This window comes from Hirundo rustica, chromosome 3 (genome assembly GCF_015227805.2).
Source record: "Hirundo rustica isolate bHirRus1 chromosome 3, bHirRus1.pri.v3, whole genome shotgun sequence".
Taxonomy (NCBI): Eukaryota; Metazoa; Chordata; class Aves; order Passeriformes; family Hirundinidae; genus Hirundo; species Hirundo rustica.
Genome location: NC_053452.1, coordinates 76,743,202 through 76,755,345, shown reverse-complemented (window position 1 = coordinate 76,755,345; position 12,144 = coordinate 76,743,202). Strand labels below are relative to the sequence as shown.

The window sequence follows — 12,144 nt, the reverse complement described above, 5'->3', positions numbered from 1 at the left end:
ATTGTATGTACCTGTGTATAGCAGGCTGATGAGACATTTTATATCAAGACAAAAGAAATGAAAGATTATGACTCAATAAATGACTATCAGTGTTGCATTGTGCTCTGTATTATTTATTTTTGTATTGTATTTTATGTTCTTTATTTTCGCTGTAATGGTTTGTTCTGTACTCCCCTGTTCTCCTAAGAAATGTTATGTTCTGAGGTTTATCCCTGCCCCCCTTCCCTGTTCACCCCCCCACATTCCTCCCGGTCCCCTCCTACGGGCCCTGTCTGTCATTCGATTGTTCCTCCCAGCCTCTGGAGAGTTCGGGTAAGGACATCGAGAGATAGGGCAGGAGCTGAGGAGGTTCTTCCCTTTATGTTCCCATTGGTTTCTTTGAATGTCCCTCCAACCCGGTTCCACTCCCACCTTGTCTGTCATTGGGTATTGGTTTGTCCTCTTCCTTAGTCCCTGCCCTGTATTTAATCCTGGAGGTCACCACCCCAGGTGGCTTGGTTGGAGAGCCTCCCTCAGGCTCTGGTGTCTCCAAGTGGGGCTGAATAAACATCTTGGACTTTTCCCTCTAACTGAGTCTGACTCCTGTCTTCGGCAAGGTCTCTCCCATGATAAGGGGAAAACCCCCTTGGCTGCTCCTCTGGTTCCCAGGATCCAGAGGAGTGTTCCCCGACTGATCGCAGTGTCAGAGCTAGCCTGGGTGAACGGAGCCACTGCTCCGAGAAAGGACACAGCGACAATTATAGTAAAAATAATTTCAATCAATAAATGACTATCATTTATAAAAATCAGTAGTGAAATTTGACTGATATATTCACCATCATTAATTGATTAGTCTCTTTCCATGACCATTCGTGGCAGAATTACCAATGGTAGTGGTAATTACCAATGGTTTTCTGTAAACAGAGAAAGTTTAAACAAAAAATTACTAATTTGGAGGAATTCAAAGAAATACTTTTTCATCTGTTCACTGAGAATAACACTAGAGTCATGGTGATCACAAATAGCTAACACAAAAAGATGTAAAACACCTCTCACTTGCCTCTGAAGAACCAAGACCCTGGAAGACTTGTGCTCTGCAAGTCCCTGGAAGACTTGGTTCCCAAAAAATTTTGAGGACATTTGTCCCTGATTGAATGAATGTAGTGTTGCCTATTATTCAAAGTTTATTTCCCTTTCCCACAGACAGAACATAACTAGAAAGTCAACAAGGATTTGTGAAGTTATTAGCAATAGCACGGAGTTTTCCTGACCTACAAATAAGGAGGCAATTCTGTTTTCAGTCACACACTAACAGTATGAAGTATTATCAACACCTGCAAAATTGGTCCAGCCTGTACACATTCCCCTTTCTGATCTTCCTTTGGACTCCCGCCCACCCTAGTATTTTATTTCCCTGCCAGCTTCCCTGCAAGCCCCAAGATTTCTTTATTTTAACCTAAATTATACCAGCATGTTTTACCTCATGGGTTGATCACAACTCTCTTTTCTGTCTTGATTCTAGAAAGACAAATTCCTTTATGTCAGGTTTCTTTGCCTTGTTATGTGACATAGTGCTTTGTTGAGAGGAGAACCTCCGGAACTCAAGGACACTTAATAAAGATAAGATTCAGCTCATCTGAGAGCTGCTGGCATATGTGCAGACAGGTCTGCACCTCTGACCTTTAGCCACCACCCAGAAACTGATCTTTTGTGGTTGCACCATAATCTGGTTCACCAACAAATTGGAAAAAAATGTAACAAAGACACTCAATGTTTTTCTGAGCTTTAGCACTGTTTAGCCAGTTTAAATTGGCTCATTATGAGGTTGTAAAAGAGCCAAGAAAAGTGATGTGGGAGTCTGCTGCCAGGGACAGGCTGAGAGTGGGAGCACTTTGCCATCAGAGGGGCCCAGCCAACTTTGCACTCGGAAGAAGATTCCCAATCTCTTCATCCTTAGAATAACAAGACCTCATATATTAATAAAGAATGTATAAGCAGGGAGTTTACAACAGATTCAATATGTAAACTATTTCACTGGACTATTGCATTAAGGGATTTTACAATGCTCAGTTTTTATTTGAAATCATAGAATTTATTTATGTCTTATATATGATGCCTATAAGATAACTTTCATTGTAATTTCTACATAAATTTCTAGACTTTATGAGAAAAATCAGCGCCTCACAAGATATGCAGGAATTTCCTGGATCAGCTTCATAATGCTCATTTATTAATCAAAAGCATGAAAAATGCCACCCCCTTTAAAATATAAATTATGTCTTGTCTTCACTGCAAAATATCAAATTCTCAAAATGGAATAAGCATGTCAAGCACAAAATTAAGTTTTGATTTACACATTTCCCAGGGAACATCAGTCTTTATTAATGAAAACTAATATGGCTAAATCTTCCTTACTTTTCTTATATATGTAGCCTCATTACAGACTTGCTCTGACATTCTTGAAAAGATTTGTCATCATTTCCAAAGACCCTGAATCAGTCTCAAAATTATTATTTTTTATTTTCTTCAGAGACAATCTGCTTCAAGATCTTTTGAACCAGGAAAATAATTAGAACTTTTTGTTGCAAAGAATAATAGACATATATTTTAAATGGCTTAATCATGTGATATTTACCCCTAAACCAAAACAACCCTTAGGAACATGCCAGAGAACATGCCAGTAATCTTTAATATTTGACAGTAAAAAATATTCATATTGCTTTGCAAGTTGCTTTATTATGAATAATACTGTGTGAGAGAGAAGATCATTTCCTGTGATATTTCCACTGTTTCTGCTCCTGGGCAGGTCAGGCTGAAAGAGGCATCTTTACATTCACAACCTTTCCAAACAGCAATGTGAGACTTTAGGCTTATTCTCACTACAGTTATTGATATTAAAATTACTCTTGATTTCCACATGAGTCAAAAATTAATTTGTCTTACTGATTTTAGGGAGTTTGTTCCTGGCTTCTGCTTTTGTGACTTAAGAGGCAAACCATTGAAATAAATTTTATTGACTTTTTCTCTTCTTGCTTCATACAGTCTATAATTTTTTCTTTCTTCTTGTCTACAGAAGTATGGAAAGCTGTTCGAAGACAGCAAATGTTTCCAGACAAGTCTGAGGCAGAGAAGCAAACTATAGACATCAAAAAATATACAATGTCAGCATGATCATTTCACACTGTCACTCCAGACTTCACTGCATTTCAACACTTTTGCTACAGTGCTGACTGACATTATTTCAACACAGATACAAAACGTTTATTACACCTCCAGGTGTTCTGTGTTAGCATAAGTGGGAAGACAATGATAAGATTGCATCCAGCTTGTTATATATAAAATATTAATTCCCTCTTTTTTGCAAATATTAGATCTTTTAAGACCTAGTATTACCAAGGGAGAAGCATTCTGTTCCCAAGGGATCTACTCTGTGCAGAAAGCAGCTAGTTTTTTGTCTAAGTCTTACAGTGGATGTGCTTTTGCATTTTCTGTATACAGGTGACTGTGAGTACAACAAGATTTGGTGGTAATTTGTCCTAAAACAAGTCAGACACTTCTACCTTTTGCTGAATTGTTATGCCCTGAAAGAGGTATTGGCAGCTACACAGGTTGTAGTCCCAAATCTAAAGGTCACAGATGTCAGCCAGATAGTTAAGATTTTCATCCTCAGTTGCAAATCATTGCATAACTGCCATTTGTTCCTTTCAAAATATGCCCTTAAGTGTTTTGCTGAATCAGAGCCTACATGTAGTGTAGCTCACATCATATGGTACATGGTGAAGTCTATCGCTAGAGGCTTCACAAAATTAAGAAAACAACTCTTTCCTGATGCACAGCTCTTTTTCTTTGCTGTCTGTAACTTCAGTGAGGACAAAATCTTGCTCAGTTCCAATAGATAACAGAGATTGAAAATGAAATAAGAAAAACTTTGCAGGACAGCACAGGGATACCTGTGATTACATTGCTGACAGGGAATCTCAGGGAACAGAAATAACTTACCAGAATCAAATGAGTCTTGTGATTTCCCAGTCTTGTTGGGGAAAGAAAACAGAGTTTGTATTAGTCAGCTGTCAGTGACAGTTCTTGATCAATTACAAATCTGATGAGAAGTAGAACTTCACTGCAATGAGAAGAGTTGAGGTTGTGACATTCCTACAGCCTTTTACTTCTACCTGTCTAATCAGGTGCTTCAGGCTGGTGGGTCAAGAAGCACTGGGGACTTTACAAGTTCAGCTATTAAATAGATGTGAATAATTTACTCACAGATAAATGTTGATCATGATATTTCTAGTAAGGAAATACACTTGGTGGAGAAAGGACACAACTGTAGCAATGTACAAAAATGTTCCCAGAGTTTGAAGGCAGCCTTTTAGATGTACTTTCACAGTGCTGAGTCCCTCTTCACTGATACCTTCCTTAATCATTGTTGCCAACATTCTTTGCCTGATCACACAATGACAAATCTCATCTCATTCTCTTTCATCACTTTCTACTTTGAGAACTGTTTATTAGTTTAGACTTCTTTTAGATATTCAGCCCATCAGATAGTTACAAATGACTTGTCTCTGTTTCATATTAATTATCACACACAATACTTGAAATTATCATTCCCATATTTGAAATTTTCATAGCTAAAATATCCATATTCTCCTTATATTTTGGTTTAATCTGTAGGTTAAGTTCATATATGCAGGACAAGCTGTATCTTTCTGTTCTATATTGCAGATTAAAAGTTGAATGAGAGTTGGTTTTTTTCCTTTTTTCTCCAGATAAAAGAAATATTCATATTCAGCGGGTTTTATCATAAGCTTTGTCATGTGTTGACAAATAATTATGAGCTTAAAGTTTGGTTACTCAAGTTCATGTAGTTTTCCCCATGAGACTAGATGGCTGCCAATGGCAAAAGAGTCTGCTCTCTGGCACCGGGTTGGATATTACAGCTTTTATTCTCAAGTTCTGCCTGCTTTGCTTGCTGGAGACCTCTCCCGATGACTCGCCGATGCCAGAGAGCCCTGGCCTCTCCCCCATCGTGGCTTTTTCCCCAGGGGGCAGGGCCCAGAGGCAGGGCCCAGAGGCACCACCTGATCAGGGAGAAGCGGGAGGGGAACAGAGTTAAGTTACATTTCAGTGTGGGGGATGGGCACTGCTGGGCAAGGACAGATAGAAAAGAACATTACAAATCCGATGAAATATAAACCCAATTAATGCATTACAACAGGTTCAGTTTGTGGAATTTCTGCAATTTGGGTTTAGCAAGTGATTTATTTCTTGGAGTTGGTACATCAGTCTTACATAATTCATTCAAATTTACCTGATCTTAAGATAATGTCCTGGTTTCAGCTGGACTAGAGTTAATTTCTTCTCTAGTAGCTGTTACAGTACTGTATTTTGGATTTGGAATGAGAATAGTGTTGATAATACGCTGATGTTTTGGATTTTGCTAAGTCGTGTATATTCCAAGCCAAAGACCTTTTTCCTGGTCTTGTGCTCTGCAAGTGAGGAGGCGCACAAAGAAAACTGTGAGGGAGGATGGCCAGGACAGCTGTCCCAAACTGGCCAAAAGGATATTCCATACCATAGAGTGTCATGCCCAGTATATAAACTGGGGGAAGTTACTTGAAAAGGGGGATGAGCTGGACTGAGGAAGGAGAGTCTGGCATTGGTCAGTGTGTGGTGAGGAAATGTATTATGCATCACTTGAGGGTTTTTTCCATCATATTATTATAAATAAGAGTATTTTTTATTACTATTATTACCATTAACCGTTTTTACTCTATTTTACTTTGTTTTCTATTTTTAAACTGTTCTTATATCAACCTACAAGTCTTACTTTGATTTTCCTCCCCATTCCACCAGAATGGCAGAGAGAGAGGGGTATTGAGGGAGCAGCTGCTTGAAGCCTAATTTCCAACTGGGCTTAAACCATGACAGATACCAAAAAAAGTTTCTGAGTGGGACTGCATCGAAAATGTTCAAAGCAGTAAAACACTTTACTGGCAACCATAAAATTACAAAATATTATCCCATCAGTGGTCAGCTTTGTGAACATTCCCTGCAGAAGTGTAAAACATGATCTATTATATTGTTGGGTTTTTTATTATGTAAGCAAAAAGTGCTGTTTAGTATAAATGACATCTACATTATTAAGTGAATATATTCTTTAAAGAATAATTATACTAATGCTGAATGGGACTTACATCAAATGGGTAAAGGGACGGAAGCATCGTGTGCTTATTAATAATAGTCATTTCAAGGCAGACAGCTCAAGATTATATTTTTCTAGTATTGTTTGTTATGGTATTCTACAATCTTATTAAAACACATAATAAAGTCAAACACAGAGAAACATGTCTATTCTTATGTTATCCTTCCTTGAATGTATCTATATCCTTTCTATTGCCCTGGTTTTTCACTCTTTGGTGTCCCAAGCATCACTGGATATGACTTTGTACAGGTTTACTCTACCTCAGTTTGAGCAACTCCACCATTGCACAGGCTAAGCCAGAACAAAACTAACAAATTTTGTGATTTGTCCTTGCACACTTTCTTTGGGAATGGCTATTAGCTTGAACTCCTTGAGAAAGATAGCAGGCAAAATATGAATGTCAAACTTTCTGGGATCTCAATTTCCTTTTGAAATGTCTGCATCTTATAGTTTTACAATGCAGAACATTTCAAAAGGAAATGCATTTCAAAAGTTTTACATTGCATTACAATGCAACTTTTTTTTTTCCTCTAGCCAATATATCTGTAAAACACTAGAGATAATGGAACTTTTCACTGTGCTTCTGCAACCTGGCATATTCTCACGCATTTTTCGAGCCAGACAACCTGTGGAAACATCTGCCCACACTCACACCCATGCCAGACTTGCCTTTGGCAGATACTTCCCCACTCACCCAGCAGAACCAGCTGCTACCAGAGTCCAGGTGCACCAAATCCTCATTTCAGTGAGTGAAAATCAAGGTAAACAAGCCTGTTTTATAAATCTTCTTGGGATTTACACAAAGGGATAACACCAGTATCAAGTTCTTCTGCACTGTTAACTGTGGGCATACCTAAGGACACATCAAAGAAAGTCAAATCGCAAATAAGAAGGAAATTCTATGTAAAAAAAATTAAGCATGTTCTGGATAATGAACTATTCTATTAAGGTGTACATTTTCTACATTTTGTATTTAGGCATACAACATTTGCCTTATTTTTGTATAACAAAGTCTGCTGTAAATCTGCTTTTATCTTTTTAAAGCCTTAATATAGAAAATATTATATTTACAATGAAGCCAGTATCTGAAGAAGCAAAAATTTCTCTTTCTATACAGCATTAAAGAAGGACAGAAAAGTCAATATCTCACCTTCCATTTTCTTTGCCGTCTGGGGCTATAGCCTTATGATATGAACATCCTGTGTGGGGGAAAATCTATGCTTTTATCTGAATCTCAGATATCCTATATCTAGTACAAGGTGATAGTCTACTACGAAGAGTTCAGACAAGGTTCTGTGTTATCATTTCCTATTGTTTATCACCAGTGAAAAAAAAGCTGCAAAGTTTATAGCGTTTTTATTATTACACATCATCCTCACATGCAGAGACATTGGCTCTTTCAGGGAAACACCTATACAATGTAGTCTTAATTCCATACAAACAGAAGATATAAGCCATAAAGAATGAGTAGCCAACAGCTGAACAGCATTTTGCACAATTATGCCCATGCTTTCACTTCAAAGTGTTTGTAATTATGTCTTTTCAAACTCAAGAAAGACGTGGAAAAGGTAATAGGGAACTCTCACTGTAGTTTCTCATTGTATAAGAATTGAGGACATAAAAAGAAAGATCAGGTAATTGCCCCAAAATGATTGTCTCATCAGTGTCTCAAATATGAAAACTTACAGTTAAAGTGATGAAAATTATGCACATAAGAAGGTAATGGCATCTAACAAGGAAAAAACCGTCTTTCACAACCCTTGCTATAAAAGCATCTTGCAGCAAAATTGCTATTTTATAGGTATGGTATTATTCAACAACAGTAAAGAAAATCATCTAAATGCCTGTCAGCATTTAGCTGCATTGAAAACCATTGTATAAAAAGACAAGAATCTCTCTGGATATCTTTATGAGTGACTTGAACCCGAGTGCCAGGAAGGGATTCAACTTCAGATAGAGACACTGTCATCACAGTATCTTTTGTGTGGGTATTTCCACACAAAGTAAACATTCAAGCCCTATATGCTTACAGATTTCTAGTCAATGGATTTGGAGGCATCCAACTAAGTTTTCAGCAGACAGTAGCATTTGATCAGATGAATTGTTGTCTCAGCTGTATCTGACAGAGAACTACATTTCATTGCCTAAACATAACTATCTCAAAGTGGTTTTGATGCATTACAACATTCCCCTGGTTTCTGCTTATCCCTCCAAAGGACACAGCAGAAGGCTCAGATTCTACAGAGAGCTCCAAATGGCATGAGGTGCCCATATTTAGAGAACTGTATATTAGAGAACTGATAAACTTTGTTTATTCTACTTTTATGTATTGAAATAAGAATCGTTTTACTCAGCTTAATTTTTGTGCTTCAGTTTGTGCAGACAGGTCTTCCTCCAGCAATCATGAGAGACCTTGGCAGTCAGGTTTTCCCTTAGGCCCCAAATATTTAGTCATAAGTATCTTCACTGCAATAAAAGAACAAATTATAAAGTATAGAAATATGACCATTAGATTTTATAAATATCTATTTGAATGCAGTAAGCATTAAAATAAGAGTAATTTATTTTATACTACTTCTTGCTATTGCAAGTTCATGACTGCATAACAGATATAAGACCAGTGGAGAAAAGTGAATTTCATTAAAGAAAAGCACATTTCATTAAAGAAAAGCACAAAAGAACCAAAAATAATGAATAATACAGCAGAACTATATTATTACTCCTCTGAGGGTTTTGGGCATTATATTCATTGTACACATTCACTTCCTATAATTTGTTTTATCCATTTGTTTTATTCAGAGAAAAATTGTAAAATATATCAAATCAGTGCTGACATCTGACCATTAAGGGGTCTGCATCAGTAATAAGGCATAAATTTTCATCTCAGATAATTCCCTGAATATAGTGCAGAAATAATGAGTTGAACTTGATTTTAGAGTTCAGTATTAGTAACAGGTATACCCAGTTCAGAACTTGGTAGCCCTTAACCTGAGGGTGCAGCCAAGGCCTCTCTAGAACTCTGACTCACTTTGATAGTACAGTTCGTCCTTGCAGTACAAGCCAAAAAAATTCATATGCAATTTTTGATGGAGGAATTATGGTACTGTAACTTATTTACCTTGTGATAGCTCTGATTCCATGGACTGATCACACTGATAATTAAGATACTTCTTGATTTTCCTTGAACTCCCTATGTGACTGCCCTTCCTCTGTGTGTCATACACTGGCATAGAGGCCAGCCACTTAGCGTGTCTTGGACCTTCTTAGGAGTCAGTCTACTGCTCTCCATCCTTTCTGAGCTGTTTGCAAGGAAGGACTGAAAGTCAGGGGGAAAAGGGCTGTGGGACAGCTCTTAGCTGGCAGTTGTACAGTGTGATATATTTTGAGGATCCTAAATGTAGCTGAAAGGTAAATGGAGACACAATAAATCCTGCAGGTTTTGTCTGTTTGAATAATTACCTATAATAGTATTTTTATTGTTGAGTTGTTAGATTCAATTAGGTATCTATTATATTTCTTTGGCTACTCCCAGATCAGTGTGGCTTTAAAAACCTTCAGGGTTTTTCTCAGATACTCTGTGCTTCCTAATGAACAGAAATATTGCAGTATAATCACATCTCTGGTATCAATTGCAATATTAACCTTGGCCACTTTACAAAATGTTTTTTCATGTTTCTGATATCAGGATGCCGTATTCTACCAAGGAAAACAAATGAAATTTCAATTATGACATCTCTGACAAAGCTATAACAAACATGTCAAATTATGAAAATTACTCTTCTCTAAAATAGTCAAGAACAAACTCCATCCTTTTTTCAAGAGCCCATCAGACTCTTTCTTAAGAAATGTTCATACAATGATTCTCTTTGTTATTATATTTCCATATTATCATCAAATATTCTGTCTTTCATAATTTCTTAACATTATTAAAACAAATGTGATTGTATGCAAAGTGACATTAAGAAAGTGATTCGTTTATTTCTAGTATATTTTAAGAAAATTAAAGTGTCAAAAATATTAAAATTAGCTAACAGAAGAAAAAAACTGTTATAAAGGCTCCAAGAACACTTGAATTTAATTGCTCTGACCAGTTGTGTACTCAGTAAACAATACTGTTGGGATTTTCTATTTTGATACTTAGACATTTCTGAAACACAATTATTAGCAGCATATATGCATATACTTCTCTCTCTTTTTTTTTAAACTAAAAATAGGATTTTTAAAAAATATTTTTACTACTCTGGAACCACAGTGCCAGAGAGGTCCTCTTGATACCCTCTCTATCCTGATTTTTGACTCATTTTAACAAGGGAAAATTTTTTTGCCCTATTTCATGTTGTCTGTCATTTCTCCATTACACAGTGCCAGTTACACAGTAACATTTTTTTTATGCCAATATAATTTTTCAGATGCAAATGGGCAGATTACAGATTAGGTGCAGAAAGGATGTCTTTTGTGAAATGCACAAGCTTCCCACTGTCTTTTCTTTTCACCAAAGCTATTAGTCTTTCAATTAGCCCAAGTGACAATCCCTGAGTATCATACTTTCTATTCTTTTGCATTTCTATTTTTCATTTTTATTTCATTTCAATTCACTTGACATATTAACAGTTGGCTTGTTTTTTTTCTTTCAATTCAAGCTTCACTTCTTGGTTTTCTCAAACTGTGATAACTGTTCTGCAAGGAAAAGAGTCAAAGATGTTGATGTTACCTTAGTTTTCCATGCTTGTGTATTTGCCCAAAATTCCACACCAGATTTTTTTCATATTTCTCTCTGTACAGGAACTTTGAAAAGCATATGCAGCATTTATTTTCCCATCTAAAAATGTGTAACATCTATGGGTCAACTCTACCCAACTGTAGAGATAAAAAATAGAGTAAGGATAGCATACCTTGTTTTCAGTTTCTTTTACTTCAATGTAACAGATAAAAATAAGGAGGCAATTATTTGGCCTCATACTTGTAGCACTCTTTCTCTATGCTGCATACTGACTATATTTAAAGTCTAGTTGGTAGTAGGAATGGAAAACATCTGTTTGAAAAGAAAAAAGTGACTAGATTATTCACTTATGTCCATTTGTCTTGCTTCTTTTCATGTGTTCTTGTCCTGTGTGGATCACCGTGTTATCCTGGTATATGGTAAGCCTGGAAATAACATAAGTGCCCCTTGCTCTTCAGTCAGAACTCTAGGGAAGTATTAGATGATCTGCTTGACCGTCTTCTCTCTAGAAAAAAAGTGTTACAATATGTACGTGTGTATTTTAGAAAGATGGAAGTTCAAAGCATGTGGTGTGCACTTGTAATGGACTATGATCATGTTTGACATCTGTTAGCTCTCAGGTGAAGTCATTAGTTTGTGAACAGGTTATGTGATGATCTGTGGAAAGAAACATTGCATTCTCTGGGATTTATGTTGTGTCTTTTGCTTCATACAAGCAATGATGGAATTAGGGAATATTTCCTTCCTTATTTTGTCATATACTTTTCATCCTAGGAGATGGCAAGTAGTGCTTTCAGGTCTATTAATTACATCACAAATCTTGCTGACATGCACATTAAAAAAATTCTCATGGCCTTGTGTGGCAATATTCTGAAGTCTTCAAAAGGATTTCCGTTATCCTTAATTCTAGTGAGTGAAGCCTAAATGACTAAAATTGTTATTTTGTGTTTAATTGTGCACAAGAGAAAGAAAACTGGTAGATAAGGAAAGTTAAATGATAGTGATATAAATATAAACAAAGTGTTATCATAGGAATTAGAAGAATACTTCAGGGTAAGGAAACAAGAAACAGAGAAAGAGGAAGAAGAAAATGTGAGGTAAGATAATGTAGGTGATTCAAGAGAGAAGGTCAAGGGATGGGGGAGTAATTTGAGATGGGAGATAGTGCAGGGAAGGTCTGGAAAACCAAAGAATGTTAAGACAAAACTGCAAGCAGTGGAGGGGGTGTCTGTGTTCTTGA

The 12,144-nt window shown here is 36.7% G+C and overlaps 1 protein-coding gene across 1 annotated transcript in view; it reads left to right on the top strand.

The window, feature by feature from the left end:
• The window catches only part of MANEA (mannosidase endo-alpha), a 100,135-nt gene extending 88,760 nt beyond the window's left edge, over positions 1 to 11,375 (top strand). Inside the window, exons 5-6 of the mRNA XM_040058424.1 lie at positions 6,719 to 6,945; positions 11,329 to 11,375. Coding sequence (XP_039914358.1) covers positions 6,719 to 6,945; positions 11,329 to 11,339 — 238 coding nt within the window. The 3' untranslated portion in view covers positions 11,340 to 11,375. The remainder of the gene's footprint in view (positions 1 to 6,718; positions 6,946 to 11,328) is intronic.
• Positions 11,376 to 12,144: the final 769 nt, after the last annotated feature.